The 23,803-nt window shown below is 44.4% G+C and overlaps 1 protein-coding gene across 1 annotated transcript in view; it reads right to left on the minus strand.

The window, feature by feature from the left end:
* Positions 1 to 23,803, minus strand: part of TIAM2 (TIAM Rac1 associated GEF 2) — a 232,152-nt gene that overhangs the window by 41,178 nt on the left and 167,171 nt on the right. Inside the window, exon 16 of the mRNA XM_060167248.1 lies at positions 2,809 to 2,912. Within this exon, the coding sequence (XP_060023231.1) occupies positions 2,809 to 2,912 (104 nt within the window). The remainder of the gene's footprint in view (positions 1 to 2,808; positions 2,913 to 23,803) is intronic.

Below are 23,803 nucleotides of genomic sequence, written 5' to 3' on the forward strand. Positions count from 1 at the left end.
ACCCAGGACCAGCACCCGCTGGACAGGCACCCTAAAACTCCCAAATCACCGTTTGGAAAATAGGAAAGCATTGCTTTTAGATATAACCTGCTGTTTCTAGGAGGCTAAACATAATGAGAGAAGAGGAATTTTATTTTTTAATTCTTCAATTCAAAACTTCCTTTTCACTACTATCCATCACAGTGATCACTTCTGATGATCACAGATTCTTTTTTCCCCAAGGAACAAAGAATATGTAAACCGAGTAGCTGCTAGGCATTTGCTAGGATTCTTTTTAAATATACTGAAATCCATTATTATAGGTAGATATCTTCAAATTTGAAAAAGGTGAGCTGATAACTACTCTAGACTTGAGAAGAATCTGACAGCAAATGCTTAACATGCTAATATTCTTTAATATTTTTTTCTTCCGTGTTCCTTGATATCTTTTGCTTTTTCCTTTAATCATCTTAGCAATGAAAATTAGGGCTCAGAGAGCTCCAATTTCAAGCTGAACTGCAGTTTTCACTCCTCTTCTAAATTTCTAACTGATGCTCCAATGTTCATCTTAAAAACCTTTGTTTAGTTACGATAGGCATTAAGTAATAGAGATGGAAATAGCCTCAACATGGTAACTTCCTGCAGATTCATTTGATTGAATCTTCACATAAAATAAAACCTGGAAAAGAATTTAATTTCCTCCTTAAGAATTTTAATGGGGAACTCAAACATCGTAACAGAGAGGAAACCATTATCCCTAATGGCGTTAATGATCTCCCCAAAGCTGCCACCTGCGACGGTGCCGCACAGTCACACTGACCTTAAATAGAGCGCCTAGCTTCTTGAGTGTTGCCTTAGCGTTCTCCTTTTTTAAAAAGGTCAAGACAAAGCAATCCAAACGCATCTATTTGATGCTCTAGGATCCACTGCTTCCAAAAAAACGATGAATTTGAGCTACAATATTGGGTTCCCACAAGTAAATAACCACCAGAGAGAGAACAGAGCAGAAAGACTAAAAATGCTGATGACTGCAGTTTAGTAAAAGAAATTGCTTCCTGGGGGCATAACCAGGCCAGTGAAAGTAGCTGAGTATTTGGTTTGTATGAGGAACTGAGAAGAAAGGAAAGGGAGATTTTGGAGAAGGTGGCTAGGGAATGGGGGGAGGAATTCAGGGGGTAAGAAAGGGAAACAGAGAAGAGAGGTGAGGCCAGGTGCCAGTGGCCGCTTGAACCTGCTCTGCAGCTGGCAGGCTCTATCCCAGCCCATCCGCCCATCCCACACTGAGCACCACCGCCAGTCACCTGGGGCTGGGCCAATGGCCAGTCACCTAAGGACCGGCTCCTACGAGTATTAGTTTAAACCCAACTGGGGTGTGGTCCTGCTATAAATTTTTTTAAATACCCATCATAGTTTACATTGCCTCCACTCTTGTTTTGTATTTAAGACAAAAGGAAGAAATATAAAACAGAGTTATAATCTCAAAGTCAGTTAAAACTGGACTGTGTACTTACAAAGATCATGTCAGACAGACAATTTCTGAAAAGAGAGCTAATTAAGAACAGTTAAAAATGTAGGAAAGGGGGCTTCCCTGGTGGCGCAGTGGTTGGAAGTCCGCCTGCCGATGCAGGGGACACGGGTTCGTGCCCCGGTCCGGGAGGATCCCACATGCCGCGGAACGGCTGGGCCCGTGAGCCATGGCCGCTGAGCCTGCGCGTCCGGAGCCTGTGCTCCGCAACGGGAGAGGCCACAACAGCATACCGCAAAAAAAAAAAAAACAAAAAAAACTGGAACCCTTGTGCACTTCTGGTGGGAACGTAAAACGGCGCAGCGCTGGCTGTGCAAGCCAGTTGGGCTGTTCCTCAAAAAAGCTAAACATAGAGAATTACCACATGACTCAGCAATTCCACTCTGAGTGGCACACCCAGAAGAAGTGAAAACAAGGTTTTAAACAGATATTTGTATGCCAATGTCACTGCAGCGTTACTCACAACAGCCAAACGGTGGAAAGAACCCATGTGTCCATCAATAGATGAATGGATAAACAAAATGTAGTGTGTGTGTGTGTGTGTGTGTGTATACACAATGGAATATCATTCAGCCATAAAAGGAGTAAAGTTTTGATACATGCTACCACATCGATGAACCTTGAAAACATTATGCAGAAACAAAAGGACAAATATTATACGATCACACTCACATGACATAACCAGAACAGGCAAATGAGACAGAAAGTATAACAGAGGCTTCCCGGGGACTAGGGGGTGGGATGCATGGGTGGTTATTGTCTAACGGGTACTGAGTTTCTATTTGGCAGGATGAAAACGTTCTGGAAATGGATAGTGGTAATGGTTTGCACAATACTGTGAATGTTAATGCCATGAAGCGCACACTTAAAAGTGGTGAAAATGGCAAAGTTTACGTTTTATGTATTTTATAACAAAATGACAACATTCCAAAAATAGTTTCTCTTCAGCCAAAAATAAATGTAGTAAATGAATACAATAGTAATTTTACGTGGCCCTCAGAACACCTGAGCTTAGATTTTCCTTGTCAAACCATCCTAGTGTACAAAGGGCCACGTTTGCAGTACTCTTTGGTGGCATGCCACAGGTCAGGCAAGAGGTTGGGCCAGGGTCAAGGATTCCTACTAGTACTTCACTTCAAATAAAGAAGGAAACTATTTTCTTTAAAGAAAAAGAAAAAAATGTTTGTATTGACTGTTGTACCTAGTGATAGGAGAGCTCCATCTTTTTCTCCCCACCTCAGGTGCAGGTGGGAATCAACACTTGCCTGCCAGGCCCTTGTTTGGGATCTGGGGCAGCATCTTACCCTGAAGGTCTGCTCCTTCTTCTCCCTGTGGGAAACCTGGTCCAGCGTGCCATCAGTCTGACTCCTTTTCAGGCCAGTTGTGATGTCAGGGACATTGCTGAAATCTGCATGAAAAGTGACAAAAACATAGGCGAGTTTGGCCATCTGCAAAGAATAGTAGTGAATGACTTAGAGGCTCAGAGAAAGAGAGGAAAGAAAAAAGTTAACTAACACCCTAGAAGGCAGGACACCATTGTCCGTAGTGATACTGACGCTACCATATGCATAGCTGGTCTTCTAAAACAGATCCGGGCTCTGGCTAAGTGAAGAAGCACTGCATCTGCCTGTTTTGCATCTGTTTTGCCTGTTTAGCATTTGCCTGTTTTGGTCAAAGGAGGCCAATGACCAATCAAAACACTGACTTAAATGCCTGGCCACTCTTGTCACTGCTGTGCAAACTTCACTAAGGACACTATTATACAGTGTTGGTACTTTCCTTCCTTTATTTTTGGCTAAGTGAGGGCAAAATCACCAGGGATATCTGGGTAAACCAATGATGCAACCCCATAGATTCTTACTACAGTCCACAAATTGCTCATTTGCGAGCATAATTCTTCTTTTTCTGGCATCGACCACATCCTAAATTGAAAGTCCCAAGAAGAACAGTAAACCTTTGTTAACTTCCAGAGTAAGGGTTAAGAAACAATATAAAAGGTGAGCAGAGCACGTGCCTTTCCAACCTACACTTATACACATATGCCATCCTCAACGGTTCTTTCCAGTGGTTCTCAAATTAACAAATTCAAGAAAGATGGAAAGACCAGCCTCTATCAAAATATTACACAGGGCTTCCCTGGTGGCGCAGTGGTTGAGGGTCCGCCTGCCGATGCAGGGGACGTAGGTTTGTGCCCCGGTCCGGGAGGATCCCACATGCCGCGGAGCGGCTGGGCCTGTGAGCCATGGCCGCCGGGCCTGCGCATCCGGGGCCTGTGCTCCGCAATGGAAGAGGCCACAGCAGTGAGGGGCCCGCTTACCGCAAATATATATATATATATATATATATATATATATATAAAACACAGATTTTCATTCTAATTTTTGTATTTGGTAGACTATCCTCTCAACTAGGTGAAACCAGATGGTTTCTGATCTCTGTCAGCCACAAAAAGAAGTCATCAATCTCATACCTGTCTGAGTTGATCTAGGCGGAAAAGGCATGGATAGACATTGGCAAACCATCCAGCATGATGGAGGCAAGGACAGTGGTCTCCAGGAGACCCTTAGAAGCTATGGGAGCCCTAGGAGGTTGTTGGAACTCATGGACAGAAATGCTGGTCCATGATCCAGGCTGATACCACCAATCACTACACAAGAGGAGACCTCAAGAAAATGTCATAATGGTCTACAGAATTCTGGAGTTCCAATTTCTTCTTCCTTTTACTTCTTCTAACACCCTAACCCTGCCCAGAAAAGGACCACGCCGCCTATTTCACATAAGGAGATACAGACAAGGGAGGTGGGAAGGCTTTTATGTCTTAGGTGACTGGGTAGATGGGGAGAGTACGGGCTGGGAGTGGAAGTCACAAGCTCAGCTTTGGCAAAGCTGATCTTGAGATGCATGTGGGCCACCCAGTGCAACACACCCCCAAGTCCAGTAGTGCAAGAAAGGTCTGCACAGGGATGTGGCTTTGGAGCCCTCATCATACACTTGGCAATGAAGCCACAGGGATGGATGGTGCCTCCAGGGAGCATGTGCAGAATGGGACAAGAGGCCCAGGGAGAGAGCCCTGGAGCTGCTAAGGCACAGTGTGCAGGACAGGAGGTAGCTGTCTCTTTAGAGAGAAGCAACAGCCAGAGAAGCACAAAGAAATCAAGAAAGAGCGATGCCACCGACGCCACGCAATGTAAAAATACATTACCTAGGCAACAGAGTCAGATCTGCATTACTGCTGCCTTTACCTTATAAATAAAAAGCTCCAATATTTCCAAAGAGCTGTATTAAGTACAGGAAAATACAACACACAGTCCATGCATTTAGTCGTGATGATGATTTCTACAGCACCTGCTCTGTGTCAGGTATGTACTACGTTCTGGGGATACAAAGATGAAAGCGACCTCAAGTCCCCTGAAGATCTCAGAGCCGGCACGGCCACAAGGAGCCTTGGAGCCCGGAGGCGCCAGATGGATATGCTGGAGAAAATAACATGGCTGATGTCAAAAGCGGAAGTGAATTCTGAGTCATCGCTTCAATATATTCACACAACTTTGGAACTTCCTTAAACGCTGGAAATTCCCAGAACCACCTTTCACCTCTTACAAAGGCAAAGTGTTTTCCCGCTAGCAGAACATGCCATGCCCTTCCTCTCAAAATCCTGCTCACCCCAGGACCAAAGGCTTTACTATGAATCGGTGAGGCTCTGCAGCCCCTTAACTTCAGGGAGGCCCTTGGTGTGGCGTGGGTCCTCTCTGAGGCAGGGCTTGGACAGGAAGGATCACAGGACCCAGCTCCCACCGAGGCTGGCCCCGGGGACCCCTGAGAAGGCAGGGCTGCAGATAGGACGTCTCGAGCTGTTCCGCCACCCAAATTTCAAGAGGTTGACAGGCAGCTGGGCATCGACAGAGCCTTGGGGGTGACTGATTCCCCTTCCAACCCCACCAGCAGGGCGCCCGCGCTGTCCTGGAGACGGCAAAGCACGAGGAAGCCTAGCTTGACAGCATCCACCACTGCGGACCTGGGTCCAGGAGCCTCACGTTTCAACTGGACCTGCATCCCTGTCTGTAAAAAGCAGTGTGCCCTTCACGTTCTTTCTAGAGGAGAAATGAGAACAAAGGAGGTTCTGGAAGAATAGAAGAAAAGTGGAGGCCGGTAAAATTCGAATCCTTATTTACAAAGCTCTTTTAAACAGGCACCGCGCTGACATCCTGTCCTGGATGCCAAATGCCTAGGCACAGCCCCACTTACACTCTGCCCACATCCTGAGCGCCAGCTGCTAGAGTGAGTAAATACATCCTTCCCCTCCCAGCCCCAAACTGCCTTCCCACCTTGGGAGAGCCTCCGTGTGGCCCTGTTCACTGGACACATGTTGGGGCACGGGATCCCTACCAGGGAACACGGGGCATGTGTTACCAGGGCCGTAACACCGCCCACCCTGGGCTCAGCTGCTGCAGGACAGATGGTCAGACGCACTCCGGAAGAGTCTTTAGCCAATGTGATTGTAAATAATGAAAACTAACAAAATGACAAAGCCAAGTCATCTATTTATAACTGGTAAATACACTCTTTTGTCTTTCTCCTCTCATTCCTTGTGGAAATTAACGCTTTGGGGGGAGGACTAGCAATCTGAAACATGTAGCATCTAACTCTGCTGACATGAGCTGCTACTCAGCCGTGAGTGAGCAGAGCCGTGACTTTCCACGTCACAGGCTCTGTTCCTCCGTGTGGACCACTCGGTCCATTTATTTATCCCCTGGTCGGATGGGGGCTGAGCACTGCACACCCACAGGGTACCAGGTCCTGTGTCAGATGCCGTACATGAGACCAGCCTCAGACATCTTTCTCCTTTAAAACAAACACTTTTGGAGAGCGACGACACACTGGGCAGGCTATCCCAGAAGGTGACTGCCCCCCACTCTCCTGCACACCCTACAGTTCCCCACAGACAACAAGGGAAACACGGGGCTTCAGGTGAGACACGCCCTGGTCACTCAGTGTCTTCCTGTTCTGGGCATCAGTACAGACCCCACAGGTATCACAGTCGGCCAAGTAACTGGCAACCCCAAACCCTTCATAATTAAAGGTCAAAACGTGTTCAAGTAACATCCTGGGTATCAACGTAAAAATGGAAACGTTAGGATAAATGCTAAAGTTAAGGTTGCTTCGCCCATACAGCTCACAACGTGAATTCAAAGTTTGCATTTACGTCACTTCCAAATCCAGTTTAGCACAGTTAATATGCAGGAGTGTGGGCTTTGCCATTTATCTCCCCCAGGCCTGTAAGCAGCAGCAGGCTATCTGGGTGCTAAGTCTGATGTGTGCAAAGGGGACTTTCAGGAAACAGGTGTCACTGGGGGTCGGGAAGAGGGTTTGGTGGCGTCCCTGCCAATCTCCCACCTGCTGCTACTCTTCAGGAGCCTCTCTGCTCAGCAGGCAGCTAGGATGTTGGGCTCATCTGGCTGATGCCATCCCATCACCCCGTCTTGCTGGCTGCTTCCTCCTTACTCAACCAGGCAGCAAGGGCAGAAGCAACAAGTCCTTCCCAGGCCCCGACACCCACCCAGGTGGCCGCCAGCAGCGCCCAGAGACACCAGGCAGCCTCTAGCTGCAGGAGGGCGGGCAACGTGCTCTTCCCCGGGCGGCAGCCAGACAGCTGGTTCCCAGAAAGGCGAGAAGTCTGAGCATGCCACTGTGTTCTCAGGAACAGCAACTGTAAGAGGAACTGAGTTAAAATCTCGAGAAGATATAAATCCCGAGGCCAAAAACAAGAAACTAACATGAGAGGAGAGCGTTTGTTTCCCCCTATTTAATACAGTAAGACTTTTTCGAGAAATAAATGATGGTAGTCACAGCGTCAGGAAAAGCTCTGCTTCAGTTTGTGGGTTGAGGACTCATTTGAAGGAGACTGAAAGGACAGGCAATGAGAACAGGAATTATTTTGAAACTACACTTTTTGTGCTTCAAAGCATATTGTACACTGATTCTCAATACTATAAGCTCCAAAGCCCCCCTTTTGATAATATATACTTTTACTATCCTGAAATAAAATTCTTTCTTAACGTAATCTATCTCCACACGTAATTTCACAAAAAAATAATATATGCCTTAATAGTAACACAAGGAGAAAAATAAATGGAAAGTAACAATTTTTAAAAAAATATGTATTTCAGTATGTAAATGCTAGGGTACAAACACTCTAGAAACCGTGACTGTAAGGAACGGCACCCAGGAACGGAGGAGAGCTTAAACAAGCTTTATTTGGGGACGCTCCCGGGCGAGGTTCACTGGTCCGAGAGAAAGGGGCCAGAGAAGTCGCGCCCGGGCGAGGGTTTGGGCAGAATTTATAGGGGAAGAAGGGAAAGGGGTGTGGTGAATCCAGGAGGGCGCAGGGTATTCCTTATTTGGCGGTCTTTTCGGGTATCGTAGCAATATCTGGTGCCGGTTGCATCAGTCTTGGGACTGTTAGTCCCGCCCCTCGAAAGGCGGGAAGGCTGGGCTGGGTGGAAAGTCCCCAGGTCAGTTCCTAGAACTGGGTGGTCCAGAAAGTTTCGGTCTGATGCAACGTGTGAGTCTGACTGCGTTCCCCTGTCTCGGGCCAGTTGGCCTTAAAGTGATGAAGCTGTGCAAAGCCTGTCCCACAGAGAATCACGGGGAATATCTCAGCTTCATCACAGACCCAGGCCGGGGTGTCTTGGTGGAGATATAAATGCCTACTGGGTGCTGCCATCACACCTACGGGGCGACATGATTTTCCAAACGGGCAAAGACATTTGACAAAGTTCTGAACAAAACAAAGGTCAAACTGCCATTGATTTATTGGGTTGATGCAGTCCTATAAAATTCAAAGTACCCTACAGCTGAGGGGAAAAAATAATTTGTGTTCACTTGTAAAACAGAGCTGGTTCGTGGCTCAAGTAATTACACCACGGTTTTCACTTACATGAATGTCCAGGAGAACAGGTCTGCAGTGTGAGGGACTGACTTAAACACGCAGGACAGCCAGCACCAGGGCCCCAAACACTAAGTGCCGCCTTCCCCCAATTCGTTATGAAAACCAAAATCCAGACCCATAAACCTCCAAAACGTCACTGGTGGGCAGTGCCTCGGCTGCTGAGAACTGTCTCTGCCCCTCTCCACGGCGAGGACTTCAACTTCGCCTCTGGGAGGGTCAGTGACATCAGAGGACACCGAATGCACCAAAAAGCACACAGCCCAGAGCAGGGGCAAACGGAATATCAGCGCCCTCACTTCCTGAGAAAAGGAAATACACTCACCAGAGCAATTTAAAAGACAGCATTTCAATAAATAATGTAGCATATTTAACTGGGACTCTCATCTTGGGATCAAAAATGTTTTATCTGATGAATCATCAGCCCTCAGACCCCCTCTGAGGTGACAACTACAGAACGATAATCTTCTATGAAGACGACTGAAAAAAAAAATGTAAAAAATAATATCAAAGGAGTTACAAGTAAATAATAAATGATTTAAGTTTTCAACCACATAACGCCCTGTGGCATCAAAGGTGTATATCCTTGACACTTTTTTTACATCTGCAGTCAGTTTTACATCTGCAGTCATCCCTCAGTATCCGAGGAGGACTGGTTCTAGGACCCGCAGGGAAACCACATCTGAGGATGCTCGAGTCCTTTACAGCACAGACTAGTGTTTTCCATCCACTGTTGATTAACTCCGAGGATGCAGAACCTGCACATACAGAGCAACAGCTGTACTTATAGTCACGGTTTGATCTACAGCCGTACCACCCAGAATGGGCCCAATCTCATCACATACACAGTTTGTGTGAATTATGTTCTTAATCTACTTGATTTGTTCAATTTCTCTATTCAATTTCTCAGAATCTCTACTATGTAATTCCATAAATGAACAGCTTGTAAAGAATCAATGAATTTTACATCTGAAAAGAATCTTAGAAAGTATCCAATTCAATTCCTTCATCTGATGTATCTGTGTTACTTAAAAAAGTGTGAGTGTAATTTTAAGAAAAGGTAAAGATTTTGGTAAATCAGGGCTGCCAGTAGAAGGATATAGCATTTTGTAAATACAAAATTACAATTGTTTTTCAGTTCTCCAAGCTTCACACACTATATAAGTTCTGTATTAATGCTTTTGACATAGTTTGTCTTGGTGTCAAGAGCACATTGAGCATTGAGTTCATTTGCACAGAAAAGCTCAAAAATCTCTCAACTTTTAAATATCAATTTGCAAACTTTGTATAGCATTGGTTATTCTTAATTAACTCAGATGTCCCTAAATTTTACTCATGCTTTTACTTAAAGATGCAATGGTGTGTGACGTCTTTCATTAGTGACATTTGCTGTGCTCTGTCATCCAAGCAAATATCAATCATCATCGGTCAGGGAAAGAGAATGAAAATCAAACCATTTAAACGAAATAACAGAAGGACTACTCAACGAGAGAAAAAGATAACCGTATTTGTTGACCACACTCAAAGGCTAGTCAAGTCTAACCTGTACCATTAACGAACAGATCACCATTACTTTATGTTCTTCTGATGTAGAGAGAAATTGATCTACTTTTCAGAAGGTATCTGGGACTCTACAATTCTTTATTGTTATTATTCTTTTGTCAAGGAAATTCAAGGCAGCAGTATGCTTGCAAAGAAATAAATTCTATCATAACATAAATGTCATGCCAGAAAAAAATGTAATTTCATAAATCTTCCAAGTGCACTTGACCTGAGGTCACATTCCAATTGGTACTGTTCTTGACAACGCAAGGTCTCTGGCGATAAAAGAGAGAAGTAAATACTGGTGGTAAATGTTTCTTAATAGCAGGCTGCCATGATTTGATTCAATTATCTTGCAGTAAATATCCTCGGCATCTGAAAGAACACTTAGAGGAACAGGAACATGGCGGGTGTTTCCATGGTGGGAACGTGCTGCAGGCCACCTCCACGCTCATTGTAACATGGGGGAGGGAAAGGCCTTCCTCTTCCTGGAAGAGGAGGGCGGAATGTAGGTGCACCCATGCTCTCGGGCTCCAGGAGGCTATGGCTGTGCAGGGGTCCTCCCGTGGTAACTTATCCGGGTCCCTGATGGAAAGTACAAAGTCGAAGGCAACAGGATCTTCAGCCAGAGTTTCGTTTCCACCAGAAACTGGTCCCTGCAGAGCTGGGAGGACCACGCAGCTGTTACAGTTGTACTCAGGGGCATGTAACAGACACCACTGTAGTTCTGACACTTAAAGAACTTTGATAAAGAAGAATTTAAGTTCAAAACCCTTACAAACTACCTAGTTGGAATTCTATTTAAAGACCCTGAAGGACTTCCCTGGTGGTTGAGCGGTTAAGACTCCGCGCTTCCATTGCAGGGGGCACGGCTGGCTTCGATCCCTGGTTGGGGAACTAAGATCCCACATGCTGCGCGGTGTGGCAAAAAAGGAAAAAAAAAATAATAATAAAATTAAAACATTAAAATCAAAATAGAGACCCTGAGAAGAACCTTAAAAACTCATTACTCGCAAGTTTCTATTGGGGGATGTGCTGTAAGGAAAAGGGAAACCTGAGCACCACCTCCTTTCAGGAAGTGCTACTGTTCTGTGGGATTAAAGTAAAAAAAAGAACAGTATTCAGCCATAAAAAGGATGAATGAATGAAGTACTGAGTCACGCAGCAACATGGATAAAGCTAGAAAACACGCTAAACAAAAGAAGGCAGACACACAGGCTACATATTGTACGATTCCACTTCTATGAAAGAGCAGAAAAGGCAAATCCACAGAAACCGAAAGCAGAGGCATGGCTGTCGGGGGCTGAGGCAGGGAGTGGAGAAGGAGTGACGGACGGCTGAGGGCACCAGGGCTTCTTTTCTTCTCTTTTTTTTGCAGTGATGAAAATGTTCTGGAATTAGTGGTCATGGTTGTACAACTTTGTGAATATACTAAACACCACTGATGTGTACAGTCTTAGAGGTGACTCTTATGGTGTGTGAATTAAACTTAACTTTTTAAAAAGAAAGTCAAGATATCAGTGCAGATTTTACAGGAGAGAAATTAGAGTTACAACAGAACTCCATCGTAAGTGGGCTCCAAAGAACCAAATCACACGAAATATACAGCTGCGTTACTACAGGGTTAATGAAAATCAGTGTGAATTATCTAAATAAATAAAGGTGCAGGAATAAAGACAGCAAAACTATCACTAAACAATCGACCTCTCCCTGCACTTAGCAAGCCCCAAATGACCACAAGGCAGTTAGCTCCTAATCGCCACCCCCAGTCCCCAGGTAAGGACCCAGATAAGAAGACAAGGGCCCTTATCAATGCAGTTACATCTAAATTTGCTGTACTGCAGGACACATTATTATTGGGTTTTACTCTATGTATGTTAATAGAGGAATATTTAAAAGGAAAAAAAAGGGGTTAAAATCCAGTTCCCCTACATGGAGGGAAAAACAAGAAAATACAGTTCTCGCCCTATCTACGATTGACCATGACCTTGTCCAAGTTACTAGCAACTTAATGTGTCTCTGTGCCTTGATTTACCCAGCTGTGAAAGTAAAATGATAATAACACGTCTCTGCTCCATAGGGTGATGTAACAGATGATTAATGCTTTTAAAGGTTCCTGGTGATCTTTATATTTGAGACAGCCTGTTATTATGACGAAGCCTTAACAAACACCTTCTCTCCAGCAGTCAAGACCTGATTCTATTTAAAGAGGTAATGAGATATGTTGCAAAACCAAATGGAATGCTTGATCCATTACTTTGCTTTTTTCACTTCATAAACTTGTGTAAAATAAATGCACATTCCTATAGTTGTTTAACTTGGTGCTTTAATCATATTGAATAACTGAATTTTCGAAAAAGAAAAAATGTTAAACTCTTTTATCCGATCCTTCATTTTAAGAGGATTTAGAAAAGGAGGAGTTAGAATAACCTGCCCAAGGTCAAGCATGAGGCCTGGAGCTAGAAGCCAGGTCCCAGACCCACTGTCTTTTATAAACATTAGTACCCCCAAATTAAACTTAAAACACATCTATCAGCATTGACTTTTACCGGGGATACAGATGTTACTATTCTTTTTTAGCCGCGGTTTTGGTTTATCTGTCAAAACAAACCCATGGGCACCAAGCAACGCATTAAAGGCGCAGAGCAGTCAGGCTCTTTGGAGCGGGGTGTATGTCAGGGGCCATCCCAGAGCCCCTCAGGCACGTGGGCAAGTGAGCAGAGCCTTCAGCTCTGAGGAAGTCTCAGCACAATTCCCTTGCGACCAGATTTATAAAAAGAAATCTGGGAAGCTTCAAGGCACACTCCAAGGTTGCTTTTTATCCCCCAGGACCCACACTTGGGAGGCCGCCTTTCCCTGCTAAACACTCCTATCACCTGCCTTTCACTTAACAGACAGCTGAGTGAAACACCTGCTATTCACCAAGAAGCGTCCTGGCTGCTGCATTCAAAACACCTTTGTGTGTTCCTCAAAGGCCCTGTTTTTCAAGGGATTTTCAGTCTCTTGAAAACAGTACGTAAATTACGACAAGCACACAGAGTGACACTGCAAGGCGATAAATCTTAACTTCCACATCAGGTATACAGACAAAATGCTTTCAGAGCTCAGATGAGGAAGGGGCCATGATCCCTCCAAGGTGACATGCAGGCAGCCCCCCTACTGCTTACAGAATACAATCCTAAAAGTAGGAAAACGGAGTTTATACGTTCTGTGAAGACTTCTATTCCCAGGGATCTAAACAAATTATAATATTCCTATTTATACCTCGGCTTTTAAACACACCTGACACATATCTTAATCTCCTCCTTCCCCCAGGGAAAGCACATGACCCGCTGAAGAGCAAAGAACATCCCCAAGGGGGCTACAGGCTCACCAGCCCAAACACACCTGACGACTGGCATTTTGGGGTCATAGGTATTAAGCTATGAAACCAAGGCTTCTTATCAACATTTTTCAGGTCCCTTTTCCCCTCATTTTTATAAAAGAATAATGACAAAATTCAGTAAACATTCAAATAATTTTGCAGATACTACTAAACAAAGATGCCTAAACCTCACAGAAAGGTGAGGTGGTCCTTCATCAACTGAAACATGAAAGTCAGAATTAGAGTCACAAATAGCAATTTAGGAGTAAATAATTAGTGTTGGAAAAGGTAAAGGCAGAAAAGTTGACAATAGCATGTTCTGTTTAGAAGCTTCAAAGTGCTTCACTGGAAATTCCGGATTCCCTCAGAAGCCCGTTGGGAAACTCTGGGGAGGAAGGGACATTCTAGAAACTGTTCCACGTGGCACGGCATCTGCCCCCGTCCTGGGGCAGCTGGTCAGGGCTCCTCACAGAAGACAAAATAATTTTGCTGACAACTGCATATGTCTCTTAGCAAATAAATTTTCCCAGAGTTACTAACAAGTAACAAACTTGGATAATTTGAACTTTGTCACATTGTCCCGTAACATGTTAAGGTGGTTAGTGGCCAAAAAGCAAAAAAAAAAAAAAAAAAAAAAAGGATAAAAGATAAAGGGATTTGCATGGGATTGGACAATTAATAAAAAGAGAATCAGACCGGAGCCCTGTAGGATCAGAAATAAATTTATAAGCTGCAAAAATCATAACTGAATTGTTTGAAATGAAGGGAATTAACTTGCAGCTCTTGAATTTCAAACTTGATTGTTTTCTCCTATAAACAAACATGTGTTTGCCTTACGCTATGAGTGGAAATCTTTAAGGTCGGCAAGCTGTCATTCAAATCTCCTCCTTTTCCCTTTATGTGGTTACCTTTGATGAGTTGTGGGATTTTATGGATGGCTTTCAGTATAAGCCATTAAAACCATTTGGAAACGGGTGGGATATTCACTATCGATATAGAGGCTTAACACAAGGTGTTCCAAAATGAACTCCTGGTCATCTGCCAAAACCGCTCCACAGACAGCTTCCCCATCTTCACTGCTGACAAGATGTGAGCATCCTTTCCACTGCTCAGGCAAAACCCGGGAGTCCCCCTTGGCCTCCATTCCTTCCCTCACACCACACAGCCATCTCTGAGCAAGTTCTGCTGGCTCCCCCTCCCCCGTGACCACTGAGAACAAAGCCACCATCACCTCTCGCCTGGTCACTGCAAAAGCCTCCGTCCCACCCTGGCCTCCTACAGTCCATTCATTCTCAACAGTCACTGATGCTTTTGAAACACTAGTCAGATCATGTCACTTCTCTGCTCAGATACACGGGATGATCCCGCGTGTTCCCCAGAGTCAACGTCAGACCTTGGGAACACATCTAGGAAGTAGCCAAACAGCTCTTCTGCAATGGTTATTTCAAGAAAAAGCACTTATACGGTGGTGCAAGCTGAACCAGCTGCTTTTTTTCACAAAACACAATTTTTACTCAAGAAAACAACGACAGAAAATATATATTTTTTTAATGAGCAAAACGAACCTCTCATTTCCAAGGGGGAGAAAATGACAATATTTGTAGATATAATTCAAACTTCCCAGCAAAAATTGGAATTCTGGAAAACTTGTGTTCACCACCATGAGTCTGACAGCTTCCCAATACTTGGAGACTTTTCCAGTGAGATTGGAGGTGATATTAATGAATGTGATTTTTAAATGCTATATAATAAAATGTCCATATTTGAAAGGTCTGCATAACCAAGTGATCTAGTATTTTGGAAATAACCATTGCATGTTATAAAATAATACATGAGTAAAAGACCCATTCGAAGTGCAAGACAGGCCAATGGACTTAATGTGACAAAGTAAGGAAAGTCCACCAAGAAGGTTGCAGATTCCACATTGCAACTAACATGGAAGGAACTACCTCTTGTTGAGCTTTGGTGTAATATTAAATGAGAATATCCGCAACTATCTGAAAGGATTAGTAAAATACTCCTCCCTTTTCCGACTACAAATCTATGCGAGGTTGAGTTTTCTTCAAATCACTTCCACCAAAACAACGCAGTGCAACAGACTGAACGCAGAAGCTGATGTAAAAATCCAGCTGTCTTCTATTAAGACACACATTAAAGAAATTTGCACAGAAGTAAAACAATACCACTCTTCTCACTGATATACATGATTTGGGTTTGGAGAACTAGTTCATTTTTAGAAATACGCTTATTGTGTGAACATGAAGTGTATTCACTGTTGTTACGTTAAAATAAACTTTAATAGACTTTTTAAAATTTCTCAGTTTACATTTCTAATATACTAAATACGGATAGATAGTAATACAACTAAGCTCTCTAGAGTCCCACACAGCTAAGCTCTTTGGGGTCCCTGATAACTTTTTACAGTAAAGGATCTGGAGACCAGCAAGTTTAGCAACTGCAGAATCAGAGCCATTATCATGGTGGACTGATTACTGTCTATTCACATGTCTACCCCTCAGAGCCTGCCCACCCCGAAAGTGGGGACTGTGGTTCTTTATTTTTGTATCTTTGCCATCAAACACAGCGCTTGACACATAAACACAAATTTGTTATCTTACTGGTTCTGGAAGTCAGAAGACTAAACTCGGTCAGCAGGGCTGCACTTCATGTGGAGTCTCCAGGAGATAATGTTTCCAGGCCTTTTCCAGCTTCCAGAAGCTGCCTGCATTCCTTGGTTCACAGGCCTGCATCAATCTCTGCTTATGTCATCACATCTTCTCTGATTCTGACTCTCCAGCCTCTCTCTTATAAAGACCCTGTGATTAGGCCCATCCAGGTAATCCAAGATAATCTCCCCATCTCAAGGTTCTTAATTTAATCACATCTTTGAAGTCCCTTTTGCCATGTAAGTTCCTTCTGCCATATTCACAGGCTCCAGGGATTAGGATGTAGACATTCCTGGGAGAGCCATTATTCTGCCTACCACAAGCCATGGATGAAGGTAATGCAGTTAAAGCCAAGAAAAAATCACCCCACCATTTCCCCCAACATTTAAGAGTCTCCAGGCCAGGATGAGAAAGAAACTAAGCACAAAGATTCCCTCTGGGAGAGAAACTGGGTGGCCAAGGACAGGATGGGAGAAATTTATCTCTTTTATTTGTTTAACTAGCACTTACACGGCCTTTACTATGTGCCAGGCGCAGTCTAGTTCTTTCCAGGTATTAGTTCATTGATCCCATGATCCAAAATCCTAAACTACTTTACAGTTGCAAAAACTCAGCACAGAGAGTGTACATGACTTGCCCAACCAAGGCCGCCCAGCTAGTAAGTGGGCGAGACTGAAGCCAAGACTCGCACCCAGGATGTCTGGCTGGCGTCCGTGCTCTTAACCACTTGACTACATAGCTTAGGGGGACTTATCTATCACAGTTTAACCTTGTATACTGCTGGAATTTCATATCATGCCCATGTATTACCAATCCAAAAAAATTAAAGATACAGCCACATATAGCTGTCTCTAGAAGTGAGCGCTAAAAGGGAGATGTCTATACCTGGTCCTTCCTGAGTCTCAATTCCTTCATAGGAAGGAATAAAGTCAGGAACATAATTCATTTACAAAAGAAGGGGAACGAAAAATGGAAATGCAGACAAGCATCATTTGGCAATCAGTACTTGTAACATCCACAGGAAGTCAGACCTTTTTCTTTTTCCTTCTATGTAGCAGGCTATGTAACATTTCCTCCTTCCAACAAACGAGCATCATTTGTCAATCAGTACTTGTAACATCCACAGGAAGAGTCAGACCTTTTTTTCCTCTTATGTAACAGGCTGTGTAACGTTTCCTCTTTCCAACAATAGGTAACAGTTTTACAGAGCTACTACCTCATAGAGCTCTGGCTCACTTTGCATGAACAGGAGACTATATTTGATCCAAGCACCCCAACTTTCAAATGGCTATTAAAAGTGATATATCCAACAGAAATCGCACGTTCTGTTCTTCAGAGAATTCTGTAGATTTTAACCTGAAAGATGAATTTGCATGTTACGTTAGGACAGAGAATACAGGACTGGTTTTACTCAAAATGCCAGCAAATTTTATTCACCAGCTTCTCCCTCAGTTCCAACACTGCCTCATCCTCAGTGCTACGGGCCTCTGCTCACCACCAGCCGGCCTGGCCTGAGGCCAGCCATGTCCTAAAGGGGACCTGCAAGGACCATGCCGCTAGTGGACACAGCATCACAATGCTGAGGAGCACGTTGTTTTTATAGGGCACGGACAGTAATTCATATATTCATTCTTTCCCCAAAAAACAGTTATTTGAGTCTTTATTTTACAAGGGACTTTTGATCATTAAAAATAACAATACTGTGAGAGCCAAAGGAATGAATCTCTAACAGTGGAATAATAAAGCCAATATGCGGAAGGTGGAGTGCCTACCCTGCAAGGATTTCGAGCCACACTTTAGTGCTCCTTAAATGACCAGACAAATTCTCTGTTGTTGTTTTTTTTAAGGCAGGGGAAAGTAAGGCAATACTCGCTAGTTTCTTCAGCTACCTGCCATGATATACTTGTTAAAAACCCCAGGAATTCAGGGTTTTGATACAATCTGACCCCAACAGACTTTCCAATGTTATTTCCCACTCACACAAAGCCAGGTGACCTCTGCTTTGGGCCTGTGTCACAGGTTACATGCTCTCTCGCTTCCACCACACACCTTCCAATCTACAACCTGCCCATCTAACACGCTCAGATCAAATGCTAACCTTTCTCCAATTCTCACACCTCTCTTTGGGGACCCCTCTGCTCCCAGCGGAAACAAACAGAAAAATCAGTGGGAATTCTACCTCTGAGGTGGACCTCTAATTCTCTTCATTGAAAAGCTTTTTTTTCAAACGTGAATTATTATTTACCAGTGTTTTTCACTTTTCCTACTCAACTATAAGCTCCTTGAAGGCAAAAAATAACATCTAGCTCATTTTTATATACCTGCAACATTTAGCAAAAAGTTGTTTATTTGTTAAATAAACAAGTGAATAAATGAATGAATATGGGAAAGAGGAAAACAAACTCCCCAATAGCAACACTGAGTTTTATAAGGGAATTAGCACCCAAGGAGCGTAGTTACTGCTAACAGAAAACCACATTGCTCACTTCTGCTGATGAAACTGAAAACTACCTTAGGAACCATCGTAAGAAACTACGAACTCTGAGACCAAAGTTCTCTGTGTCCTGGTAAAATCAGTATTTCCCGCCCAGATTTTTAAAACAATTTTTACATGCGCCAACCATCTTTAAGAACTTGAATATGTTTTGGCATCTGGGGATCCGGGGTGTCAGCCAGAGAGACTCAGTAACAGCAGTTTCACATACAAACAGGGCATTTTCTGAGCTCATTGCTCTTAGCTATCCTAACCCAGGCTGTGGAAGCCGAAATGCCCTCACGCTCATGAACAGGAGATAAGTGGGTTCGCCACATCAGAGCTGGCTCTATAACTCTTCCCCTGGTGAAAGCTGTATAGCGGACACATACATTCCCAGGAGCAATTCATTCCAAAGAGCAAATCTGCATCTAAGTGGCTTCTGGGAGACTAAGACTCTACACTACTCACACAGCAATTTAAGAAGAGTGATTCAAAGTCGGGTGGGGAATTAAAAAAAGAACCTCAGGCTGCAATTACCTTCATCATCCAGTAAGAAGCATTTGCTGGGCTGACATTATCTAAATGGAAGCAGGAACATAGGTCTTTTCTATTTTTGTCTCCTGTTAAGTATACCCCAATCCTAACAAGGCCATATGAACAGCTGTTTATAGATGGAGAAGCCATTAATGCCACATCAAGTTCAATGTTTACATAAAGGCTTTGTTCGGGAAGTCTATGCCCGATGAGACTCTCTTAACAGCCATTGGAATTTTTCAAGAGATGGTATACACTGGAAAAGGGATTTTCCGTGTAAATCAAAAACAGCATTAACAGGAACCCAATATCAACAGGGCTGGCATGTCTGATGCCTTCAATAGTGGCCTTGTTGGCTCAAAAATAACATTGGCTTCTCTGGGGAATTCCAGTGGTAAAAGTAATTCTCTGTATAAAAAGTCTTTACAGACGATATTTCTGCTCAAGTCAAATACAGCCTCTAGACATTTCTTCTCTCTCTCTCCTACAGAGAACTAGAACAGAAATTCAAACCCTTACAGGCTGGAATCAAATGGTCATTCATTTCTAAGGATACAAAGGAACTTGGTACTGAGCACCCATCACTTCTCGGTGCACCCCTGCCCGTTCCACTCCTCACAGCGTCAGGGGAATATCACAGCAAAGCCGCTGACTGGTGCAAGTTCTTTGCTTCTCAGTGTATTAATCCGCTGAATGGGACTATCTCCTGAGGGTGGGCTGAGAACCAATGAGGGGGACTGCTCATTTGAGAATACTGTGTGCTGCCTCCTGATTGCACTGAGGACGGTAGTGGGGCTGGGGCCATGGGATCCCCTGATTGAGAGATTAACAACACACGGGCATAATCGCTGTCACTTGCTGAGAACTTTACACACATTATCTTGTTTAATTCTCAAGAGCTGGGCACAGAAGCGTTCAGGGAAGGGTAGGTCCTACTGCTGAGGATCAGACCACCTCCTTCAGACTGCTGGCCTTGACAGTGTGAGCAAGCCCTGGTCCACGACAGAGCTGGCACTACCCCAGACCACCTGAAGGGGGCTTTCTGATTGCAGGACCCAGGAATTTGCATTTCCACAAGCTCATCGGGTGAGTCTTAAGCACTATGAAGTCCGACAACCATTTCCTTAAACACTATACACATCCATGAGCCTCAAACACCACTAGGATGCTTCTTTTCCAGAAAAGCATGGAACCTGAACAGCAACTCAATCCCTGCCGGAGTTCCATGGGACTTGTCACCATTCCCACCGTTTCTTTCACTCACTTATATATAATAAGAGGGGTTTTGGTTTTGTTTTCCCCAGCTCAAACCTGATCAAGACACTAAGGCTAACAAACATGAATTTCTGGATACCTGACTAAAACCAAAAGTAGACCAAACGTCCTAAACTCACATCGTTTACCCTCCGGTCTTGCATATTTTAAACACCCAATAGGGCTCAGTGAATATTCAGTCCAGACAGTTAAGATATACCCAGAACAGCTGCTGAGGGCTTCTTCTTCCTCCACCTTCTGAGGTTCTTACAGTTTCTATTCAAAACAAACAAACAAACAAAAATACCAGGTCTTCCCTTCCAGAGAGCCAGCTGTGTGGTTTTTATTAACAGGCAAAGGATTAGCTTCTCGGGAAAATAAAACAGGGAAAGCTTCCTTCTTTTCAAGTACCAGGCTGCCTTTGGTAACGCTGAGAGCACATGAAATTTAGGGAAAGGCAGACTCTGAAATGACCACTCCTAAGGATCATTCAAAGTTGTACGAAAAATTGTCTTCCAAAAATCACTTAAACTCTTTTATCTGTGTAATTTTAAAACCTTTTTTTAGCATGAAAGTGGGACTACTGTTTCCTAATTCATCACCAAAGCAAGTCAAGGTAAACTTTAATGAGACAGTGAGCTCACAGGACGGGGGGAGGGGAGAGGAGACTCCCGTGTTCAGGTTTCCTGCACCACAGGAGCCGGGCTGGACCCGAGCAGACACCGACTAGCTCAAGCTCACGGCGGCCCGTGGGGCAGGGACGGAAGCCTCATCTTCCAGGTGAGGAATCAAGCCTCTGTGTCCTCATTCGGGCTCCCCCAGATGCAGAGTCTGAGCCAAGGTCGTGGGTACAGAAGTTTCTAGAAGGTGATCCCAAGAAGCCCAAGCGAGGGAGTGAGGCCAGTGAGACTAGAGGGCAGAAAGCCCATAAAAGGTGTGAAATGAGGTTCCACGTGCCAGAGGAGTCAACGCCACACGGGCCTCTGAAGACCTGTGGGGTGCACCCCAGAACTGCCTTGGCAGGGGACAGCGCAGCTGAGGTGTCATCCGGCGATGCCCACTCCTCCCTGGCTGAGCGCTGCCCCCAAGGTCACACAAACTGGGAGGGCAGGCCCGGACTCAAGCCCAGGTGGGACTCAAAGCCTGCCTGCCTGTCACCACACCATCCACCTTCCCCACTTCCCCAAACATGGGCTTCTCGTGCCATCGTGACGTTAGGCTCAGCTGAGAGCTTCCCTCTTTGCTCTCTCCTCTCCCTTGTCTTCTTCCCTCCATCCCCCCAACACGCCCCCGACCTTAAAAACAGACAGGCTTCCTTCTGAGATGTTCACTCACAGGCGTTTAACTTCCTTCACAAGCTACACAACTACTTCAAAAAAGAAAATAAACAAAGGGGGCAGGGGGGTGGGGGAGGGACGGACTGGGAGTTTGGGGTTAGCAGAGGCAAACTATTCTACATAGAACGGATAAGCAACAAGGTCCTGCTGTAGAGCACAGGGAACTGAATTCAATATCCTGTAATAAACCATAATGGAAAAGAACATGAAAAAGAATGTATATATATGTATAACTGAATCATTTCGTTGTACGGCAGAACTTAACACGACATCATAAATCAACTATACTTCAGGGTTGTTTTTGTTTTTTTTTGTTTGTTTGTTTTTGGTTTGTTTGCGGTACGCGGGCCTCTCACTGTTGTGGCCTCTCCCGTTGCGGAGCACAGGCTCCGGACGCGCAGGCTCAGCGGCCGTGGCTCACGGGCCCAGCCGCTCCGCGGCATGTGGGATCTTCCCGGACCGGGGCACGAACCCACGTCCCCTGCATCGGCAGGCAGATTCTTAACCACTGCGCCACCAGGGAAGCCCCTATACTTCAGTTTTCTTTAAAAAAACAACAAATTGATAGAGAAAAAAAGAAAGAAAAGAAATCAATTCCAATTTGCCAAGCATTTGGGAAAGCAGTCCATCGTGGCTGCTTTGTTTCCAACACAAGCACATTACTCTGGAGCAGTGGAGGGCATAGACAGTAAATGCCTGAGGAGAAGATGCTTCATGCCCACAGAGCACGTCTCACCAGGAAGACAGGGTGGTGATAAACCATCCAGGGAAGGATGGGCAGAGGTATGCACTGCATCCGTGCGGGTACCTGTTGGCATACACAGTTCAGACCAGGGTGGAAAAGCCCTGCCACAGGCTAAGCTAAGCCACCTGTACACACTGACATGGGTATTCCTAGGTAAGTTACAAAACTGTAACCCGTAAGAATGGGTCCCTAGGACAAGAACTCTAGCAGTCATCTAATATATCCAGGCCCTCCTCTTACGCTGTTTCCCTGACAAAAATAAAAGTGAAAAACAAGATTAACTGACCTGCTTGATCCTTAACTGTTTGGGAAAAAGAAAAAAAAAAAGGTAAATTTGCCTCTTCTGCTACTTTCTATAGAAATTCATTCCTGCAAGTACCAGAAGTGTTATTGATTCTGCAGTGATTGCTTATTATGATAGAATACATAGAGGTATAACAGGCAGTGAATGTATCCCTCAAGAATAATGAATCCAGCAAATGGTCACACGATGTCTTACGTAGAATACTCAGACCTGTAAGAGCAGCCCAGGTGGCTGAATGATGACCCTAATATAACCAAGTAATTCATTAGTTCCATCATAATTTTGGTTTTATGACACTCGCTTTTATATGTCAATAGTCAATGTAATGGCATTTTAAATTAGAGGGAAACCTCAAGACAGGAGGAGAAGGCAGTATATACCTTACTGAATCACAAATCTGACAATCTGATTTTTTTATTTTTATTTTTTTTTTGCGGTACGCGGGCCTCTCACTGTTGTGGCCTCTCCCGCTGCGGCGCACAGGCTCCGGACGCGCAGGCTCAGCGGCCATGGCTCACGGGCCCAGCCGCTCGGCGGCATGTGGGATCTTCCCGGACCGGGGCACGAACCCGTGTCCCCTGCATCGGCAGGTGGACTCTCAACCACCGCGCCACCAGGGAAGCCCACAATCTGATTTTTTAATTCCAAAAATGACCTAATAAACTTGTTTTATAATTAAATTGATCCTAACTGCTTCTCTTTTTGTTTTCCATCCATTTCTGGTAATCATGCAGAGATGTCTATTGGACATCTATTATCATTATAATTAAGTATAAAAATTACTTTGTGTGCTTGTAACATAAGACCTCATGCTTGGTCTACTACGGGGGCTTGGCCAGCTCCCTCCAGGGATATAGAAGGAAACCACAGGTTTTCAGTGTGAGCTGGAGCCCCTAATTCACCTGACTACAAAATATGGAATATGCACGAATAATTAGCTCAGCAGTTCAAACCTTCAAATGACTGCCTTCCATGGAAATCTCACCTTCAGAAACATAAGCTGGCATACAATTTTTAGGCCTTTACAAAATTTTAGAATTCATGACCTACGTGAAAAGTTCGTAGTTTACTGAGGAAGCAGTACTCAACAAAAGAGTTGAAGAACTGAACTGCATCAACCCTTCTTCGAAC

This window comes from Lagenorhynchus albirostris, chromosome 12 (genome assembly GCF_949774975.1).
Source record: "Lagenorhynchus albirostris chromosome 12, mLagAlb1.1, whole genome shotgun sequence".
Classification (NCBI taxonomy): Eukaryota; Metazoa; Chordata; class Mammalia; order Artiodactyla; family Delphinidae; genus Lagenorhynchus; species Lagenorhynchus albirostris.